The sequence below is a fragment of the Conger conger genome, chromosome 2 (assembly GCF_963514075.1).
Source record: "Conger conger chromosome 2, fConCon1.1, whole genome shotgun sequence".
Classification (NCBI taxonomy): domain Eukaryota; kingdom Metazoa; phylum Chordata; class Actinopteri; order Anguilliformes; family Congridae; genus Conger; species Conger conger.
Genome location: NC_083761.1, coordinates 60,328,510 through 60,350,669, shown reverse-complemented (window position 1 = coordinate 60,350,669; position 22,160 = coordinate 60,328,510). Strand labels below are relative to the sequence as shown.

General features: G+C 41.5%; 2 protein-coding genes across 10 annotated transcripts in view; one reads left to right on the top strand and one right to left on the bottom strand.

Annotated features, from left to right (window-relative positions):
* Positions 1-739: 739 nt before the first annotated feature.
* Positions 740-15,641, top strand: LOC133114229 (F-box/LRR-repeat protein 16-like). Of its 2 annotated transcripts, XM_061223441.1 has the most exons (7): positions 740-811; positions 938-1,101; positions 3,425-4,087; positions 8,714-9,222; positions 9,581-9,665; positions 9,788-9,851; positions 10,204-15,641. In XM_061223441.1, exons 3-7 carry the CDS (start codon positions 3,431-3,433, stop codon positions 10,350-10,352), a joined length of 1,464 nt encoding a protein of 487 aa, XP_061079425.1. In that variant the 5' UTR covers positions 740-811; positions 938-1,101; positions 3,425-3,430; the 3' UTR covers positions 10,353-15,641. The 2 variants fall into 2 exon arrangements, with proteins under 2 accessions (XP_061079425.1, XP_061079416.1); XM_061223432.1 differs by having other exon boundaries at positions 767-1,101.
* Positions 15,642-15,894: 253 nt separating this feature from the next.
* Positions 15,895-22,160, bottom strand: part of LOC133114191 (neuronal-specific septin-3-like) — a 66,651-nt gene continuing 60,385 nt past the window's right edge. For 6 of the 8 annotated variants that reach the window (XM_061223363.1, XM_061223408.1, XM_061223398.1 and 3 more), the window contains 5 exons: positions 22,151-22,160; positions 20,776-20,871; positions 20,399-20,495; positions 18,442-18,493; positions 15,895-17,478 (listed from right to left, as the gene is read on the bottom strand). The exon at positions 22,151-22,160 is cut by the window's right edge and continues 108 nt beyond it. In XM_061223363.1, the coding sequence (XP_061079347.1) occupies positions 17,319-17,478; positions 18,442-18,493; positions 20,399-20,495; positions 20,776-20,871; positions 22,151-22,160 (415 nt within the window). In that variant the 3' untranslated portion in view covers positions 15,895-17,318. The other 2 variants (XR_009705529.1, XM_061223371.1) reach the window with 2 other exon arrangements.

Here is a 22,160-nt window from a genome sequence, read left to right as displayed (position 1 = left end):
TATCCTGGTACTTTACTAGTGGAGTTACTCCTGGTAGGATGTATTCAGTCATGTTCCACCACTGGAGACTCCCAGACTAGTTATACTTCATGGATAATGACAACATATGCTTGATCCTGCTTTCCCATGGTGAACTATTTTCATTCTTTAACTAAATTTGTGGGTTCAGCTGGAGCTTCTGAAAATATTAAAAACAAATTTAGTAGTACATTTCCCATTCTCAGTGTTTTTCCGTAAATGTTTTCAATCAAGTCTAACTATTTGTATGGGTTTTGTGTCCAGTACTGATTTCAGTACTGATTCAGTCTGCAGTATGTTTAGGCATTGTGACAACATCACTGTATACAATGCACAACAAAGACATATTGCTTAAAGTGATAGCAGTTTCTTGATGAAAAGCACAATAATTTGACATGACACTACATTAGGCAAATAAATATATATAATCGACAAAGCTCAGTAAATGAACACGGAATGTGCTGTACAATGAAGCTCTTTAACCAGTGATGCAACATTCCATATGAGGCTACTATTCAGTGTATTAGCTAATGTACGTACTTAATTTGTGGCAGCGGTCTGGATTTCTGGATTTTATCACATAATTTAATCTAAGAATGGTACATGCAAGGTATGTATCGAATTACATAATCGCAAAGTCGCAATGATACAACCGACAAAGCTCATGTCATAGAACTACACGGATGAGTAAAAATGAGCACTGTTTCTTTAAGAGTGGGTTGTTCTGTGTTCCGCTGTCAATGGAGATGTTGATACCAGCTCGTGCTTGAAGTCATTTCTTGAATTAGTTGAGGTTATAAATACATTACTGATTTCTGGTTTTTGAGGCCAGCAACAGTAAAACCTTTATTAAATACCAATTTTAATTATGCATTGATATTTTTCTTATTTTCTGTTTTCCCGCAATTCTTCATTTCAGCGTCTTCTGTTGGATGCTACTGTAGTTAGCCATCGAACACCCAGAAAACCATCTCCGCGATTCCCGGTGGATGCTTATAACATGGAGGTTTCAAGTAGACCTCAGGCCAGAAGCTAAATATACATGATCAACACTCACCAGAAACTATCGGGGTATCGCTGAAGGTAAGTGTACAATGCAAACCATACGGGTGGTGTGCATTACCTCGAGGATGTCTTTTTGTTCTGTTGTAGCTAGAGCAGCCATTCATAGCCCACACTGCTGCGGCAGATGCGTGACATAAGCATTTGATTTCTGAGATGCCGATCTGTTTTAAATGAGCAAATAAATAAAGATGATAAAATCGTTATCTGCCAACAATCGCCAATTATCAGTGAATACCCACCTACCCAAATGCCATGCGATCAGATATACATATTTTCTAGCTATAGCTATCGACACTATGATGATGCTTTTCTGGGGATGTTGGCTAACATTAACGGTAGCTAGCTGTATTGCCGTCAATATAATAACAATGACATCACTGCGCTTTTGCTAGATTTTAACATTTCTTGCGACTTTTTCCGCTCGATTGTTTATTAATTTTCTCGCTGCTACCTTATTTGGTTTGGGATATATACATTTTAGAATGTTGAAGGCATTGGACAAGTCAGCCATTAAATCCGGATAGGCAATTAAGTTATTGCTAAACAAAATCATCAGATGTAATATTTTTTGGGCATTTGAGTTGGAGAAATGACAACGAAATTAGGACATTAGGACAACAGCAATCGATATCAGATGGGATACTCTGATGTTCTCTGAGAGATGTCTGTCTTTAGTCCGTATTATATAACACTAATTGCCTTCTCTTTTTTCTCATTCCAAGAAATTTAATTCTTCCTTGTTATTCTGCCATGTAGTTAGTCCCTCACCGCACTGCCACTACGGTTTGAGAAGGCATCATTGCAAAGTGATATCATAAATCACAAGCGAGTAAGAAAGCCTTTTCCACAAAGTGATGCTCCCCTAACCAGTCGCCGCATGTAACTATATCCTGACACACACCCTATGCTACACTACAAGTACCACAGGCATGTGCACAGTACACTTTTTTCTTCTTAAAACGTAATTATAAAAAATGTAATATGAATACATAAATATAGTTTAGTAAGTTTATTTGTGGCTTAATTTAACATTGACATAGTTTATTTGGACTGCAGTGAAATGGTTTGACTTTGGCTTGCCTGTTTCAAAAGCGCACACAATTCTTTCAGCTGGCAGAACTTTAGATATTGCATTACATAATTGAATTGTTAATATTGTAGCTTTACAAAAACCAGCCCTTTTTTAAATTTGTGAATGTCTCAATTGTGTGACATTTATCTGGTTAGATGGTTAGCTGGTTTTAGTTTACATTAAATAATGAACAAAAGAAAGGGTAGTGAGTGAAGATAAGTCTTTTTTATAAGTTATTTCAACTTTTAAAGAGCTGTTGTTTAAAGAACTGCAGCATTCAAGAAAACATATCTTCTATTGCATTGGTATATTTCTATCCAGAGCTATTGAGAGGGAAATCTAACAAAAAATGTAAATCGCCCTATATACCTTTCGAAAGTAGATATAGCAAGACATTTTTATTTTGGATAAACCTCACCATTTAGCAGTGAATCGTGCTTACACCCTGCTACAGTACATACATACACTTATCGAGTACTGTACTGTACCATGTTACCATTATCCGCAATGAAAATTGAGCTCAGTGGAGATGCAACTGTAAATGGCATTGTAAGGTAAACAACCAAAAGGTTGTTTTAGTTTTGAATGGTTGTGGTATTAACCAGCATATAAAAGGTTAAATGAAGTGTATCAGTATAATCTGAGAAGGCCTAGTGCTATTAGTCCCTTTGTTTGTGATTTGCTACATGATCCTAAAGGGCTAAAAGCCAATGATATTATGTAACCTCACTAAGTGTAATCAATTGTTCAGCTCTGCTTACTAATACTTTCATGTTGTCTCTTTAAATTAATCATAGTTTGTAACCTGCTGCTTTGACATCATCCCTCATTTTCACTCTGATGCAGTTGGTGTTGTATGGAAATGCACTTGGTTGATAATGAAAGATTTGCCTACATGTCACTCAGTCAGTATGGCTCCGTTAAGCTCTTGGCATAATCTGACCTGCTGAGATTTTGCATAATGGTGTGAAGTGGTTATTAACATTGAGAAAATGTTATGTGCTTGTGTGATTGACTGATAAGGTATCATTTGAGTTCATCTTTTTCCAAGTCAGTTTTTATGCTGAGTGTGCATACATTTTCATTAGTTCCCAGAGGTAGACCAAGCACCAACTCAGGCCCTCAATTCACTCCTATTGTATCTACGGTGTTAAAATAAATTGCCAGTATAATCTGCAGTCTCTTGAATGTAGTAATGGCAGTTTATTATATAGCTGAAACGTCTTCAGTCTCAGGGCTAACAGCCTCTTCTATTCTTCGTTCTGTCAGCTATAAATGCTGAAGATGTCCGCTCCCAATGACCTGAAGTCCTCCTGTGTGCCGAGGAACGGCATGGTGAAGCTGCCCCCTCAGCCCAATGGCCTCGGCTCCGCCAGCATCACCAAAGGGACTCCAGCCGCCAAGAACCGCCTGTGCCAGTCCTCCTCGGTGCCCACCATCCTGCTCCCCCCGAGCCTGCCCTACCACATGGAGCCCATCCCCACGGCCGCCTCCCTGTTAGGGTCCGATCTGGACGCCGGCTCCCCCACTTCCGACTTCCCCCCTCGCCAAAAGCTCTGCAAGCCCTCCCTGGAGAGGGAACTGGTGCTGGACGAGAAGGTGCTGAACAGGCTGCTGTGGTACTTCACCACTGCCGAAAAGTGCCTTCTGGCCCAGGTATGCAAGACCTGGAGGAAGGTGCTGTACCAGCCCAAATTCTGGGATGGCGTGACGCCCATTCTGCATGCCAAGGAACTGTACGCCATCCTGCCCAACGGAGAGAAGCAGTTTGTCAGCCTGCAGGCCTTCGCTCTGAGGGGATTCCATGCCTTCTGCCTGGTGGGTGTCTCTGACTTGGACATTTGTGAGTTCATCGACAACTATCCCCTGTCCAAGAAGGGAGTGAAGTCTGTCAGTCTGAAAAGGTCCACCATCACAGATGCTGGATTGGAGGTAATGTCTGAGAATTTATTTAATTAATTCCATTGTGTTTTGTTGAAGGCTAACAACAGTCATTTGTCTTTGAAAGCGGGGTGACCTGGATTGTCTGCAACCTTACATGGAATGTAACTGTCACTTGCTCCACATATAAAATGAAAATCCAAATCACAGCTCTTTAACTTAACTTATGTGACTTGGCTCTCAGTAGTAATAATTCAACCAGCAGACTGCATGTAGTTTCTCAGAGGCCATTGCCATTTGTTCTGGAGTTTCGCACAAACCTGAACACTGTACTGTATGGGTAGACAGCCATAGTTCTGAGATGCCAGAGATGTTTCTGGTTTTTGCTCGACCCAATCTCCATATTTGGATGGATTATTAGGTGTAATTAACAAAGGTGACTGTGCTGAAGCCAAGCTACAGTGCTTTGCATTTCACCAGACTCAGGATTGTCAGACTTAGACTATTAATAATTCATCAAGCTGCAATCAAGCCTGGATCAGACAAAAAAACAGAAACATCTCTGGCACTTCAACACCTTCTGCTGTTGTGCTGCTCAGGCTAAACACAGAGGGTTGTGCTTACTTCTTTTCGGATTCAAGATGGTAATGTTTCTGTGAAGCTGAAAGTATTTTTGAGTGAACACAAATGGTGTTTGATTGCATAATACATATAACAGACAAAATCGCTGAGAATTATGCTGTCAGGTTCCCACAATCAAAGGGCACCAAAGGTGATTTTCTCAGTGAACTTGAATGTTCATTTTAGAATAGAACACCTGCTGTATTATTCCCCCAAAATAAGATTTTTTATATAAGCAACAATTCAACTTTGTGTAGCACACACACAGACCCACACACACACAAATGGAAAACGATAGGAAAATAGTTGTTGCCAAGGAAAAACTACAGAGGTACAGAGGAAGAAGGAAGTTATTTTATTGTTGTTTCCTTATTGCAAATTTTCATAACATGACAGCAACACTTTGCTTCAACAGAATTTTCAGTGCTCAAATAATTCAGTTCATGACCTTTAAACATGCTGTATAGTTTCTTTGTTTTCCTGTATAGTTTGGGTAGCGTAATCTTTCTTTCACGATGACAGGGATCCAAACACCACTGTGAAATCAGTCACTTGTGAGACTCCCATCTGTGAGACTTCATTTAGTTAATTTGCTTGAACTAATGACTGCACCGGTCACTAACCAGTTATTTGGTGACATTTTTATGAGGAACATGCAAGCAATAATTTAACAAGAGCCTAGGTACTTTACTGTGTATACTTAAAGAGGGCTACATCATGGCCACTAGTGCTGTTATTCTTATATATAGAGGGCAATACAAGCATTCCAGTATTATGTTTTTATATCTTCCTAGCTTAAGTTCCATTTGTGCTGTTTCATTGTCATGCTGTTGGTAAATTTGCTATAATTTATAAGATAGAATGAAATGATTCCTTTGAGTGTGAAGTATGGAATTAAATATTTCTAAACAAATGACTGCAAAATCATTCATATTTTAGACATATTAAGCGTAGTGAATTAACCGTTAGATGCATCATCTGTGAAACAAAAACTTTCGAGTAAAATAATTATAAACAGACATAAAACAACATATAAGACATTTCGCTGCTCAGTCTTCCTTATTTATCTTTTCCTCCATTTCGGTTAGAACAGATTACTGAATATACAGCAGGTCTGCAACTCATATCACAAAGCCTCATTTAAAAGTGCCTTTTCCCAGTTATAGCAAACAGAGGATTGCTGTTGTCTTCACCCAGTAAAACAATGTCACCCTTTGCAATTAACAAAGTAGTGAATGGAGCCAGGGAAAATGGCATGAGTTTCTTTGCGATGTTATGCATTGGAGAACCATTAAGAGTCACAAGGCCAAAGGTCTTCAGTTACATGATTTATATCATTGATTACATGACAAAGGACATTCAATGGCGAAGACACCATTCAGCACACAAAGAACAAATACACTGCGTTCAACTGTAATATGCCCTCTGATAACTACAGACCCTTAACTGTCAGTGGCAACATTACATCATATGCCATAGATCTGAACTTATTTCTGAACTTAAATAAGACAGTTGTCAGGCAAATGTCACAGCTTTGGAAAGACTTGGTGTACTCATGTCTAAACACAGCAACTACTGAAAGTTCATTCATTACATTACATTACATTGTATTTAGCAGACGCTTTTATCCAAAGAGACGTACATTGAATATTACTTCATCAGTCAACATTGGCTAGCAACTGTATTTGTTAGTTATTTTCTTTGAAACCTTTTACCCTTTCAGTGCATTTGACATTTAGCTGTAGTTCTGATTCTAAATATATACTGATATGTAGTCAGCACAGGGAATTGCAGATACAGAAATTGCTGTGGGCTGGCTTTTTAATCAGGATTTTAGATATAATATCACGTTTCTGCAGAAGGAAAATCCAAGGTTACAGTACGGACTTTTGTAAAGCAACAAAAATAAACAGTGTATTTAAAGTGCCTTTCCTTTCCTGAAAAAAATGCTTTGTTTCAAAGAATTCAGCTTGAACCATGTTTTAAGGGAACACATTGAAATGGAAATATTCGTTGTTTGGTGAGGAAAAGGTTTAATCGGCAGTTTAAAACAGTGTGAGTTCTGCATGAAATGAATCCCCGATAAATTATACTTTTAGAAGAATGTAGGGAGAATATAGCTAAGAACAGCTGTCCCTATACTCCAGCTACCAACCAAAATGGAGCACAGCAGGAAGACTGATGAATTCCCTGCACTTTGAATGATATCCTTGCAGTGTGTTTGAATGTGCTTGTATTGCCATATACCATTACCATGGGGGGGGGGGGGTTGAAGCAAATGGTTTACTTTACAGGTATCACAACTCATTTACAGTTGTAAGCTACAGTTTAGAGTCATACGACTGTGTGGAATCCATCCGGGATATTGTATACTGTGTTTATCAGGCAATTATTCTGCAGCTGTGCTACTGACAAATTTCCTTCCATGATATGAGGCTGTTGTTTACCAGATTGCAGCTTGTGTAGTTGGTAGGGGAGCTCAGCTGAGACAGAAAATGACAGTTTGAGTGCTGCAGACTTTGGTAACATTTAGCAACAGTGTAGCTGCTCTCTAAGACGTGTGTATCCTCCTGTTGATGGGAATACATTCAGTCTGTGGTCCATTCTGCACCTTTAACAGATCCCACATCCATGTTAGAAGTACAGAACTATTGTATGATATTGAGAAAAAGTCTCTAAAACCCTCTAGATATACCAGTATTGCTGACCTTTGCTGCTAGAAGGGCCTGCTAGATTTCCTCATGAGACAAGGCTTAAGTTTAATGCTCAATTTTAATGCTCATTTTAATAATTAACAAAATTCTTAACTATTCAAGTAAAACGAATGTCAAAATGTTAAGTAAAAGAAATATTAGGCAAATTAATAAATAGTCTAAATTAAATTTCCCTGATACAGCCATAGACAAAATTGTCAAGATTAAGTGACGTCAAAAACATAACATAAATATAAAACAAGTTAAAAAACTGTAGAATATCTATGACAATGCAACATGGAAAGGCCAACAATCTCATTTACATGAGTGAAGTGAAGACCTGCCCTCGACATCAGTGCTAATGGCAAGTCTTTCCAACACCAACTCTGTCATTGATCAGTGATAAGGACATGTGGGGTACATGTATATGTGCATATAGTCATTTATTAAAGAGAATGTTGAAGCTCTGCAAGTACACTGTTATTTATCTATTACTTTTATTTCATTTTAAAATAGTAAAAATGGCAGTTTTAACATTGTTGAGATACCATTGTTGGTATTTGTTCAATGACAAATGAAGACACTTTATTTTAGAGATCCCTGTCCATAAACACTACTTGTCCATAAAGTAGCTAGTCCTATAATTCCTACCAAAATGCTATGGTTATTCTGCACCAAATAAATATATGAATCGATTCTTGTCAGTAAAAGCAAACAGGGAGGAGTAGAAACTCTACAGCATACCAAAGGCAGAGCTTCTTGTGGTATGTAAGTCTCTGCCATGGAAGAAACCATTGAGGGGAATGTTTTGATTCCATCCACTGCTGCACATGGTACTAAAGCATGCAGAGGAGGAAGCTACGGCAGTCTGTCTCCCCTGTGGCTGGCAAGGGTGGAGGAAGGCTGGCCTGTCAGCATTCTTCATAGATGTCAAGGGAACCGCGGTTCCATGGTGATAACTTAAGGGTAGACTCAGATGCAGTGTACTGGCTCGCAACTACTTAAGCATTTTTCAGATCGGTGTCTGTTATTTCTGGCCTTATTCCCATGTCTAATGAGGGAAAACAGATGTTTAGGCTCTTCGAGGGGTGTGGCAGCATCTCTGTGGAATTTCTGATTTACGACCTATGTAAGTCACCAGTGAAGATTGCATTTCATGTATTAATTTATACACATATTTGTGTGAACTATTATTAACTTGCTGAGTTCTTTCACATAATGGTAATGGTGGGGGGAAAGGATAAATAAATGTAAGTAAAGCTAAATGGCACTTTGCAGATAATGTTGGATGGAGTGCGCCTCAGCATTTATATTTTGAGAGAGACCAGTGCAGGCTGCTGACGGGCGGCCATTTTCCCTGTAGGTGATGCTGGAGCAGATGCAGGGCCTGATGCACCTGGAGCTATCGGGCTGTAACGACTTCACCGAGGCGGGGCTGTGGTCCAGCCTGAACGCGAGGCTCACCTCGCTGAGCGTCAGCGACTGCATCAACGTGGCGGACGACGCCATCGCCGCCATCTCGCAGCTGCTGCCCAACCTGTCGGAGCTCAGCCTGCAGGCCTACCACGTGACCGACACAGCCATGGCCTACTTCACCGCCAAGCAGGGCTACACCACCCACACGCTCCGCCTGCACTCCTGCTGGGAGATCACCAACCACGGCGTGGTCAACATGGTGCACAGCCTGCCCAACCTGACCGCCCTCAGCCTGTCCGGCTGCTCCAAGATCACCGACGACGGCGTGGAGCTGGTGGCCGAGAACCTGCGCAAGCTGCGCAGCCTGGATCTGTCCTGGTGCCCACGCATCACAGACATGGCGCTCGAGTACATCGCCTGCGACCTGCACAAGCTGGAGGAGCTGGTGCTCGACCGGTGAGTCTCCTAGAAAGTGGTAGTAGAGGAGAGCAGGAGTCTTGCCTCTTTGGGGCTGTTTCCCACACAAGCTCCTCGGAAGCTTGAGAGATCTATGTCATAGTTCAAGGCATGGTCAACCCTTGTCCTGGAGAGGTGCAAGCTAGACTGGTTTTTGTTGCAACATAGCACTTGATCCTTTAAAGCAGATGATTTCATAGTTGAGTTGCCTGGCTTCTTGAGTCGAAATTGGTTGTGAAACGTCTGGGGCGAAAACAAAAACCAGCGTACCCAGGGCTAGCCACCTCTGTCGTGACGCAATTGCAGGCGTGGCTCCTTGTCCTAACCTCCACCCTTCCCGCTGCGGTGTCTGTTTTAGGTGTGTGCGCATCACGGACACAGGGTTGGGATACCTCTCCACCATGTCCTCCATGCGCAGCCTCTACTTGAGGTGGTGCTGCCAGGTACGGCTCTCCTAGCTTTCATCATCATCGTATCTCACTTCTCAAAAGGTTTCCATGCTCTTCCTGTGACTGACAGCGTAATGCAGCCTCACGCAAAGTCTCATCCTCGGCTGTCTTTGCAGGTGCAGGACTTTGGCTTACAGCACCTTTTTGGAATGAAGAGTTTGCGTCTTCTGTCTCTCGCAGGTTCGTTCCTTATTTGTTTGTTCTGTTTTTTGTGGGATGGTGTTTAAATGGTCTTGGCTGCTGAACCGGTTTGAGGTGCTGTAAGTGAAAGGGAAAGTTGATTTATTCTTCAAGGGTTCAAATGTTATCTATGTGATCACTCTAGGACTTGGAACTGTACTTTCCTCGAGGGTCTTCAGCGCATTTGTCCTTGGTTCTGATTTACACTTTATTGTACGTTGCTCTGGATAAGAGCGTCCGCTGAATGACTGTAATGTAATGTAAAAAGCACTGACAGTACAGTTCTGTATGTTGCATACTCCTGGTTATGGTTTCCTGAGGTCCTTCAATGTCCTTTCTCTGTCTGTCCTAGGCTGCCCCCTGTTGACCACCACCGGACTGTCTGGCCTGATTCAGCTTCAAGACCTTGAAGAGCTAGAACTGACCAACTGCCCAGGAGCCACCGCCGAACTCTTCAAGTATTACTCTCAGCACTTGCCTCGTTGCATGGTCATCGAGTAGTGAGCGAACGACCGGGAGCACTGCATCGTAACACTAAAACCTTCTCCTCCAGTCGACTTAAAAACATAGAAAACCAACGCTGACCAAACCGATACTGTCCTGAACCTGAAGGGGAGAGAGGAGGAGGTGTCACGGATGAGGAAAAGTTGACAGGAGAAAGCGGGACGTTGCGATGCACAGATTAGAAGGCCGTGACTGACTGACCTGCGTGAAAAGGGAAAAGCTGAGACGAGAGAAGCCCCAGAGGAGAGGAGTCTTACTAAACCCAGACCAGATTTAACAAACACACACACATGCGCACACACACACTAACACGCGACGGTCCGCGGGACAGTGAAACTTAGCTTCGGTGTGACGTCATTCTGTGTTTTTTCAGTCATATAAAAGTGTGTACAGGTTTCTCTGACAGGCCCCTGTTCAGGCAGCAGGTGTCCAGAGAAAGGGGCGGGTGAGGTCAGGGCATAGGAGAATGGCAGCGCCCAATCTCTCGCATTATTCAAGATGATGGCTTTTTTTCCCCCCCTTGTCTGTGTCTTAAAAATACAAAAAGCAAAAACAAAAAAAAACAAAAAAAACAGCTACTTAGATCTTTTCGTCCAGGCTGCACGCTTACTCGCTTGTTGTCATGCATTTTTTCATATTATTTTTCTAGATATTATTTTTGATTAACAGGATAAATATAAAGCATTTGTGGTAAGCAATCAAGGTTGGGGTTTTGGGGAGGAAACAGAATGCCTCCGCTGATGGCGGTTGATCGTTGAAGGATCGGCGCGGTTTGGCGGCACCGGGGGTCGACTTTGACCTGATGAAGCAGATGAGAAGGGGGCAGAGTCATCAGGGTGGAAGAGGAAGGGAATGAGCGGGGATTGGGGCCTGCCTTACTTTTCCCTCTTATTTTTAGTCGTAAGGGACTCTACTGTGTAAATGTTGAATAACACGCCCGGCTTGGCCTTTACAAATGATACAGTTTTCATAAAGTTTTTGAAGTCATATACTATTATTGGCTTGTGTGCAGGTTTGAGTCTTGACGCTATTTCAGCTGAAGGTGAATCCGCACTTTGTTTCTTTTGGGCTCTTTCGGCTGCCAGCGCTACCTGTTATGGGAGCCGGGTAGGACATTTTCAGGGGAAGAAACTGCACGTTGTATTACTTATTCGTGATCTGGCCAAATGTACATAACACTACATTAGCTGTGCTGCGGGCGGTGACTACTGCTTCAGTAGTGTGAGCACATGCTGTCAGCCATATTCTTTAAGACCATATGCAAAATACTAACACTGCATTGTATTGCATTGTAATATATAATTAATAACTTATTTAATGATACATTTACACATATATACAGATGTATGTTGATTGACGGGAGTGAACTATGTAAAATCCATTCAGAAGAGTACGAGAATATGCTGTCCTTATAGAATATTGAAGAGGTAAGGATAATGGAGGGAGGCCAGCGCAGGAGTCTGTGTGATTATATGGCTCAATGCCACTGCAGATGTAATGCGGTGCTGTGTCTCTACCCTGGCCCTGCTTCCCTGCTCCTGTTTGACTAGCAGAAGTCCTATTGTACCTGCAGCTCTTCAGTTTATTTTCACTCACACTTGACACGGTGCAGTTAAAAGTCCTCTCTATTGCTTGACTGGTCATCGGCAGGGGGCGTAAGCCACTTTAGAGATCCACCTCATCTCCCTGCCTTTTGTTTATCTTTTTTTGCAGTGTCACCGGCGCGCGTTGTTTTCACTTCTCTCAGTCTCCTCTGTTCACACCTGACCTACGCCAACAGGCCCTGTTGCTGGAGGAAGTCGGTGGCAGAGGGAACACAGAAGCCTCTAGCTGAGTCCACTGTCGGTTTCTTCGCACAACTTGCTGAGCCGTTAGGTACATACATTATTTTTTATTAAAATAAACTTCACAGTTCACAGTCCAATTCACAGACTGGCGAATGGGGAAAGGAGGCTGTGGGTTGTGAGCAAGGGCCTAATTCTGGTGTCTGCACTCAATAATTATCAGTGATATCTTATGAAAGGGGTGCTACTGACCCCATCAGCTTAAGGCCAGAGGCCTGTTAAACTTTTTGATGGATCAGGCATGCATCTTAGAACAAATTACTGGTTTTGAATTGCATATTTACCAGGTTGGTTTCTTGTTTCCGCTGGCTCAGTTTGTTTATAAAAGCAGGCATGTGTCAGGTCAGAAGGCTTTCAGATGCTGGTAGAGATCAGGTTGGCAAGAGCAGGGCTTGTGAGTGAAGGCATGTTTATTTGAGAGTGTTCAGGTTTCCGCTGTGGAAGGGTAGTAGCATAAGAAAGGTGAGCAGTCTTTGGGCTCCGCTGAATTGGCAGTGGAGCAGTTCAGACCTGGGATCAGGGTACCAGCCCCACTCAGTCAACCTCTTCCTTAGTTTTCTTTTTGTTATTTATTTTTTGATGGATTAAGTCCTCCAGTTATTTGCTTGTATATGAATATACATATTTATTTATTTATTTATTTAATTAATTTATTTATTTGCTAATTTGTTCATGAAGTCACTCATTTATTTCTGGAGGAGGTCTTGGGCTGAAGCAGGTCATTGCTTTTTCGGTTGGCTGTAAGATAAAAATGGGACAGTGAGGAATTGTCACTATGCTTCTCATCAAGCCATTCTCTACTTGCTTGTACTCCAGCTTGGCCATCTGTTGAACCAGTTGAACTGATATGCAGAAGCGGTTGTGTTTGCAATCACTGCTCCGTACGATATTTGCATTTTCTGAGCGGTGTCATTGGTGACAGGCGAGCGAGGGAGGGAGTGCAAGAGAGTGTGTCATTCGTTTGGCCGTTTGCCGTTTGCTACTGTCTGCTTGAACTGGCTTTTGTGACGTAGCTGAGGTTCAGTAGCGCCTGACTGAGTCTGTTTCACTCATGGATTTTTGGTACTTCTGTGTCTGGTGACAGTGTTGCGTTCTTGTGCAGTTACCAATCCCCAATTTTGGTAAATTGGGTTGATCAGTAGCACTACTGCTTTCTGTCAGAATTGTCAGAATTAGAATGCCACTGGTGCCAATGTGAGATCCTGACCAGGCCATGATCAACTTTTTTCCAGTGGTTTTCGAGACAGTCAGACCTGGGCACTGGCATGTTTTGCAGCAGAAGGCGTTTAGGTACACACAGCCACTCTGAGGATCATTTTTCGAAGTGGATAAGGCTTGGCCGAGGCTCATTAACTGGAAATTAGATGTCTTATGTTTCTTTGCTTTTGACTTAACCCCCACCCTCCACAAATTATTTGCCTGTGTGCTAACATTTATTACAGAAAGACATAGATATAAGGTATACCTATACATATAAAGAAATGTAAAGATTATATATAAATAATGCTCAGAGGGGCCTCCATACTGGCTGAAGGATACTGTATGAAGTCCATAGTGGAATTCTTTTGGTATTTATTTTGAAACCTTTTATTTTCTTTGCATTATTTGGGTGTATTACAATTTGATGATGGTTGGTTTTTGACTGATGATTAAAAGCGAAAGGAAATAATGATTGTGCCTGATATCCAGACTTATAACCCTGCATTTCCGCACGCATTTGCCTACTAGTGAATTGAGTCCAACATAAAACTAAAAGAACAAACCATAGTTCATGCTGTTATACATTCAGCACTGCAGGGGGTTCACAGTAGAACATTACTCCTCACTCAAAGCCTGTGAGTTCTTAATGATGTGTATGTTAACTCAACCAATTTGCAAACTAACCCATATGCACATTAATTTGTTGGGCAAACTAGTTTGGCTATGTAAAGACCTGCATGTAACCTTTGTTTCTAACATTTGTCCAATGGAAGACATATTGTCCAAATTAGTGTTACAATAGCATTAGGAGACTTAATTCATTGTATCAGTGGAAAGCACCTCAGCACTGAACTAGGCTGTGCAGGCAAAGCGCGATGCTATGTTACAGGAGTCCTGATGAAAGATGTCCAGTATGCTCGTAAGTCTGGTCCCTTGTGGCCCACAAGGAGAGCATCTGTTTCTCAGCAAATCAATGGCAGCAAGCATATTATTAATGTCCCTGCAGAACTGCTATGTGCTTTATAGACTGCTGACCATATCCCTGAAGCATCTATTGGGCGTTAACCCAGATGTCACTATCCAGTACAGGTATGCGATAATTACAATATCTGCTCTTCACGTCTGTGGCAGTGCAGGTCCAAAGTGAAGAATCTAAAAGCTTCTGATCTTCAGGCTCGGTGTCTAAGCAGAAAGAAGTCTTGTAATTCTCCCCTCATAACGTCGTGTAAAAATGGGTTTTAGAGTGAACATAAAACTCGGAAGTCAAATTCTCCATAGTCTTGTCTACTCACCGTGCAGCAAGTACAAAAATGTGAAACTCACCTGTGCTTATTATAACGAACTGGAATCAAGGTATTTTCATCGGGAATAATGGTTTTCCTCATATAAAAACCTCTGTAAAATTTTATTAATGCAGCTGTTAGATTTTATGAATAAATCATATATCCAACATGTATTATGTGACTGCAATAGATGGGGGAAAGTTCTGCGGCTGGAAGGAATGCTTGGTCTAGAACACTGGTCTTTTAGGCTTAACAGCGAAGTCAACCATCAATGCCAAATTCTGACTATTACTCTAATGTATTCATTTTGTTCTTTTCTCTGTTCTTTCAGTTGTGACAAAGAAGTCATGAGCTTCATTGATTTCATTTGTTTAGTTTCTGTAAATAATATTGTGGTGAAAATCTATTTGACAACTTTTTATTAATTTCATCTCATGGCTGCAGTGCCTTGTCAGACAAGCGTTGTCGTTTTGAAATGGTTTGGTTGCAGTTTGCACCGTTTTAGTAAAAGTAAAAAAAAAAAATAAAAAAAAATAGAAGTACTGAGTCTTTTATTTCAAAACACTACTGCTTGCATACTGTCCGTGTTTTGTTTGGTCAATCAAAGCTAAGCACTGTACCCATTCAAGTTTCTACAGCTACTGTGATGTCCTGTCCTTGAATGTTTCTGTTCATTTAGTTTGGAGAAATGTACAGTAATATTTACCTCATGGGAACAACATTGTAGATTTGTGTACAGGTAGCTACAATTTATGAATCCGTATTAATTGAGTAACTATTGTTAAATGAGGTCTTATTGCTGTAAAAAGTGTCAATATTTCTTCCTTTCCACAGGACTGTTATCCCTTTCAGTCCCAAGAGTGCCATATGACACTCTCGACATTATACCTTTTCAACCAATCAAAATGACTGCTATAATATTGTTTTGAGCCCCTATTAAAACCCTACTAAATTCTCAACTTTCTCAATTTTCTCAACCAAAACCTGCTGTTACACATTACGAATGCGATGCCATTTCGCTCATGGGATCAGTCATAAACACAACTGCTGTTGAGGCTTGGATAGATATATGGGACAGATTAAAACAATAACGCATTATTTGGTCATTTAAAGTTCAATGAATGTTTAACAGTTTGCATGTTTGCCTTCCAGTGTTATGACATGAATGAAATGTGAATTGGAGGAGATTCAGCGATAGAGCAACATGATGTATTTACAGTGACATTGATATTTAATCACAAATTGTGTTTTATATGCATTTTGTTATTAAACATTGAGAAATAAAAATCACATTTGAGCTGTTAGTACAATACAAAACACAGGCAGGAAACAAAATAAGAACATTGCAAAAATAGGAGAGAAAAAAAAACACACTGTACAATAGCGAATAAGTAAAATGTGGTCATATTTTTAAGTCAAGAAATTCCAGAACACATTATCTCTTTGCAGTATCATTGTACAAAGACATATTCTTGTCCTGAAGAGCTAGGGGTAAATCATGTAAAACCAGATCAGGACTGAACCGTTTACAAAGACATGCCTTGTGATCACTAGGAATACCAGCAATTACAACACAGGACTTTTAGCCAAAGTTCATTCAGAGGTCAGATACTTTCGTTTAAACTTGTTGGAACATTTTGATTGAATTTGCTGATGGCACATTTCAGAGAATTGATGTACAGTAATGTAAAACAGGCCTGACAATGACCAGAGTCCGGTAAATCATTACAAATCTATAAATCTGTCGCTCCCTTTATAGCCAAGGCCCATGTACATTAATCTGTGTGTGTGTGTGTGTGTGTGTGTGTGTGTGTGTGTGTCTGTGAACCCTGAGTGGCCTATGACAACAAACCAGACATACTGTCATCGCTGCTATATAAACGGGGACAACAAACAATGTGTTGTTCATTTTGCATCTTTGTATCAAAATGTATTATTAATATTCATTATCTGTGGTATTGAAGCATTAATGGCATCTTTCAGGGACATGCTGTGATGTCTATAGCAATCATATACTGTAAAAAAAACAAAAAGCAACAGAATTACATTTTCAAATAAATCTCTTCGGTGTTTAGAAACCTCTCAAAGTCAAAGAGACAACTAGAGGAAGTCTAGCGATTTAATCATTGGATCTAAACACATGTAAATAGATTAGAAGCCATAGTTAAACCCCTTTCCCCTGTATCAGTCTTTTTACTGGTTACAATTCAATAGGTCTCAGTCTAGTTGGCATACAGGAAGGCTATACGGACTCATAGCCACAAGCTATAAAAAGCTACTGTATGCATGATATGCCGTCTATACGGGCATAAAGCTATGCGTCAACGGAAGCATCCTTTTCCACTGATTATGCTTTCTCCAAGCCATAATTGATTTCACGATCCACACATACATGCCTTTCCATATCTATACATAGATTCTGAGAGAAAGGATACACGTTCATATTTTCTACACTCAACACTCTATGCTGTGGGATCCAATGCAACATTTGTTTCAAGTGTTCCTGTTCCGATTTTTAATGGGCGCGGCACAGTAGCCTTCGTGGGGAAGTGGTGAAGAGGGCGGGGGCGGGAGGGAGGGGCGAGGCGGAAAAGCAGTACTCAGAATCAGGGTTCATCCTCAGTTCTCTTCCTCTCTCAGAGGTGGCTCTCCGTGTCACTCTTTTCCATGGTTCCGTTCACTGGGGTCAAAGGTGAAAGTCCTAATCCGTTCACATTGCTTTCGTTGAGCCTCCGAACTCTGTAGGTCTCGTAATGGATGTTGTGTGTGACGTCCTTTAAATCCTGCAAGTGAGACCTGGAAGAAACAGGGAATACGACGGTACACAATGTCCAAAAGAATACACAATAGTCACATTATGTATCTTAGCGACAGATTCTAAGGCCTGTAAGAAGTGGGTGTGAGCTATTCATAGTAGCTACTTGCAGCACAATTGCAATTAATAGGACGAAATCAGGTATACGGTGTTGGTTTGTACGAATGCATGCGCATGTGTGTATGTGCAAACATCTGCTAATGATTCAATATATGTATTATGTAATGTAAAATCGAATCATTTAGCATATTTTCCATTATGTTTTGTGTAGTATGCATTTTTGTGGGGTCAATAATTTCTATCCCAAATTTCCTTTAATCATCTGAATCGTTTGAATCTTTGTAAAGGAATGCCCTTTCGCTGTGATCAAATCTGATTGGATTATGGAATTTGGTGAATTCCAACTGTTCGACAGCTCCTATCAGCAGATGCCGGGTCTTGTGACTGCCTTGTGAAACGGGCTCAAAATGTCTTTTCTGAAGGGGGGGTGGGCTTGGGGTCACTGAAAGGTGGCGGCATCACCTGAAGTGAACCGGGCCGGCCTGTCATTAGCCTCTCGGCACCTCTCACCGCCATGTGTCACACGGCACACAGCCACATTGTTGGACTGCCCCTGTCATTCAGTAAGAGCTGCCCCGGGGTAATTAGAGGCCCCTGTGCCTGTCTCCGTCTGCCTCTCCCTCTAGCACAGGAAGCATGACTCGGGGGGGGGGGGGGGGGGGGGGGGGGGGCTATGCGTGTCATTAAAGACGTGCATATTATGCCCACATTATGTCTCTGTTAAAGTAAGCCATGTTTTTTTTACTTTCCTTTAAAAGTTCAAGGTTCAAAACTTTTTTGAATTAGTTTAGGCTTCTTGATTGATTTCAATATCAGATCAGGCCATAATTATCAAATGCATATACAAGACTCAAGGACAGTAAGAACAGAAATGGTCAGCTCACCTTATGAGGAGATCTCTCAGGTTGGCAAACTCACAATGTGCAACATTTTCGACTGTGGAAATGAACACAAATAATTTGATGGTTAATTCAATGTTTTGTCATAACTGCATTACAGAATGTTTTGTTGGCTGTAGAACTACAGCAAAGTAGAAAATATACAGTATGTAGTATACAGTAAGGCAAGACCGTGTGGTAAGTTGTGGAAAAATACAACCATAAATTACATCACCACTAGATGGCACCATAAGTCAAACCTTTACATGACATGACCCAACTTCATAACATTCTTATGGGTCTTAGGCACAGAAGAGGTAGTTTAACATTTTTCACAACAACATGGGAATGATTTGTGGTCTTTAACAAGGCTTAAAGCCATGCAGGTGTTTGTTTTAGCACTTCTTCAGTGCACATTTTTGGAGGTTTTAACTGTCATTCAATTTAAAAGCCTTAATACCTGCACCAACAATGGCCATACTAGATCAACTGTGTTTCTGTATGACAAGAGAGGGGGAGATACCTCAGAATACTTGAACTGTTAGTGTCACTTGAACTGATGAAATTGCATTTGAAGGAAAATGTCAAGATCTATTAAATTGAATGAGCTTGAACTTGTTCTTCAACTTCTTGGATTACTTTATAAGCATTCAATGGGTTTGCAGCACAATCTAAAACATAGATAACACAATATCTTCAACAAATAAAAGTCCACAAATAAAAACATACAAGTAAGAGGGCTATGAGTATTATTTTCAGTTTATATATTTTGACTGTGCAGATCAAGATAAATGGATAAATGGATTATACTTCTGAAAACTTCACTACATGTTGATTTGCAATGTCAGCCTCATTTGCTGGGGTAAAGCTTTAGTTCCAGTTCCACGTTAGACCAAAGCATACAGGACCCAAAACATTGTAGTGTATTAAACCAGGAAGAAACACTGCTCAGAGCCCAGAATACCATTCAGGGGAGAGAGGCGATTCATACGGCTGCTCTGACTTAATTGAGTCGGAGCTTCACCTTTACAACTGACCCTCCCTTTAGCTAACATCTGGGCTCTGATTTACTGGGCTGTGACAGCAGGAGACGGGTCTGGCTGTGCTGTTCTGCGGGGACAGATGCCGTCGGTGCTACAGGGAACACGAGCAGGCAGCTGTGGAGCTCAGGCTAGCTGAGTGACAGCTGCATCTGGAGCGAGGCTTCAGCCCCGCCGCGCGGCGGTGACTCCGTGCCCTCACGTCTCCTCCAGGAGCCCGGCTTCCCTCCGCGGGGGGAGGGCCGCTTTGTCATCGGCCCCAGGACAAAGGGACGTCGCTGGGGCCTGTTGACACTGGAGGGCTGACATCCGTGCAGATGGAAACAGGGAGGATAAACAAGCTGCAGGGGCTGCCCCACTGTAGAGGCTTATCATAGAAAAATACACCACTGTTTATGTTGAGTGGGCACACCCTCTGAGGATTCACTGGCTGCTACACCACACCCTGGTGTCCAGCGGCTAAGGGCTAAGCTAGGCCAGCGGGGTGAGGTCTCGCTAGAGTAAACACAACCGAGCCGTGCTGTAGTTCGCTGATAGCGTAGCCATCGACCAGTGTTTTTTGTTTTTATCATACGACATCAGCCGTGGTCCGAGGCGATTATTTTCAGAAGTCGTTTTTCGTGGAGCAAAAGCAAGAAAAAAGCCCCTCAACACAGACTCCGGAGAACCAATTCCAGCCAAATGCCCCTTAAACAAGAGACAAAGGGGACTTTGGGTGTGTGGTTAATGAAGATAGGGCGATAGTTCTGAGATTGATGATAGGAATTAGATCCCCTGCTGTAGAATGTGTGAACCTCCAACCCATTCAGCTCTAATTGCTTCATCGTAGTTCCATCCTGGAGAAAGGCCAGTCTGAAATTATGGAACAATAATACAGGCACTTTACAGGAGATTTACTCAGCTAATTTCACAGGATAACTCACCTTCAATGATGCCCCATTTAGTTTTCCTGCCCAGGACCTTGTTTCCATTCACTTGGTGTTCTCTGTCTGTCCCCACCACGGCAAAGGGGATCTTTTCCTGCAAATCCCACACAAAACATATTAGGGAATGCAGTCAACAATATTGTAGGAAAGCTGATGAAAAAAAATATTCAGCCGTTTTAATGGATAAAATATAAAATGTGGTGTATATTTAGATTTAAGTTTATCTAGAAAAGGTGTCTGCTAAGGTAATAGATTACAGTAGGTAATGAAATATGTAACAAATAACTGTGTCAAAACCAACGTCTTAGTAATGCGTCAAAGCAATACTGCTCTAGCTTCTGCTGTCGTGCTGATTTACGAATGTTAGGCGTTACCCTGATTTTATCATTCAGTATCCTGTCCTCTGTGTCTTCATCATACTCTTTCTGTGGGTACACTCTGATCCCATTGGCCTGGAGATCATGTCGAATCTGTAGAGATAAATTAGACAGATTTTCACTAAAGCACACACAAGATGCATTTGCATCCTTAATTTCAGTCAGTGAGTCATGTTCCTATAAAGTAGGGATTCTATACCAGTTATAATTTTTGAATTCAAATGAATTATACACCGTATACCATTGCTTTAGTGGTGTAAATAGTGGCTCTTAGGAAGAGACTGTGGTATATGGAAGGATATTTCACTGGAGTGAATAGATATAATGGATGTTCCATATTTAATGTGCAGTTAAGCATTAATGCTAAGCTTACTCCCACAGGACGCAGGGATTCTGGAACCGAAAGTGGACTTAAAAAAAGTAAAAAAGTATTGCCGGCAGCTTTGAACCCAATCAAGTCTCTCCTTGGCCAGTTTGAATTGGCTGTAATGTGTGTGTGTGTGTGTGTGTGTGTGTGTGTGTGTGTGTGTGTGTGATGTGTGTGTGTGTGTATGTGTGTGTGCTTGCGTGTGTGAGCATGTGTCAGCGCACGCGTGCGTGTATGTGTGTGTGCGTGTGTGTCTATCCACTCCCCTCGGAGTCACACACAGACAGCATTTGCAACTTTATAATTGCCTACTCCTGGTATTTTGTACTTAGCGAAGAAAGTCAAAGGTTAAGAGAGCTTTGGTCATTCAGTAGGAGAAACCCACACAGGCTCCTTTCAAGTGCCTTCTGGGCAGAAGATTTAAAACTTTTCATGTTCTCTGTCCCCTCCCCTTCCCTCTGGCACTTTAGTCCTTTCTACATTATTTAACTTGTGGAATTTGAAAATAGTTCAGTGGTAGAGAGCAATTACTTTTAATAAGGGATTAATTCCGTAAGGGAAGAGGTCTGCAAAAGCAATTTGGAGGACCTGGGAGATGGTGAAATTTAAGGCAGAGGTGAGAATTACTTCCCTGATCTAAATACTGATGGCCAGTATCATCATCATCATCATCATCATCATCATCATCGTCATCAATTAATCATTTTTTTTATTTGCATAGTGCTTTTAACAGCTTTACAGAGAAATGGCCCCCAAGAGTATGCCTAGGGCAACAGTGGCAAGGAAAACTCCCTGGCTGTAACAGGAAAAAACTGTGAGCAGAACCTGACTCTGGTTGGCACCGGTTTGTTGTAAAAATTGGTATTGCATGTAAACAGATGAATTAATATGTAAATGTCCAATCCAAATTGAATTGATCATCAACATCAACATCATGGGACATTTTCTGTCACAAGACAAAATGGTGGAATTGCAACACAAACCCATTGGCCCACCGCTACTCACCCTCTGCTTA

Excerpts from the sequence above, each read along its gene's own strand:
- LOC133114229 (XM_061223441.1), top strand. The coding sequence starts at position 3,431 with ATGCTGAAGATGTCCGCTCCCAATGACCTGAAGTCCTCCTGTGTGCCG. Across the intron at positions 9,223-9,580 it reads GAGGAGCTGGTGCTCGACCG|GTGTGTGCGCATCACGGACA; the intron begins GTGAGTCTCCTA and ends TGTCTGTTTTAG. Across the intron at positions 9,852-10,203 it reads GCGTCTTCTGTCTCTCGCAG|GCTGCCCCCTGTTGACCACC; the intron begins GTTCGTTCCTTA and ends TGTCTGTCCTAG.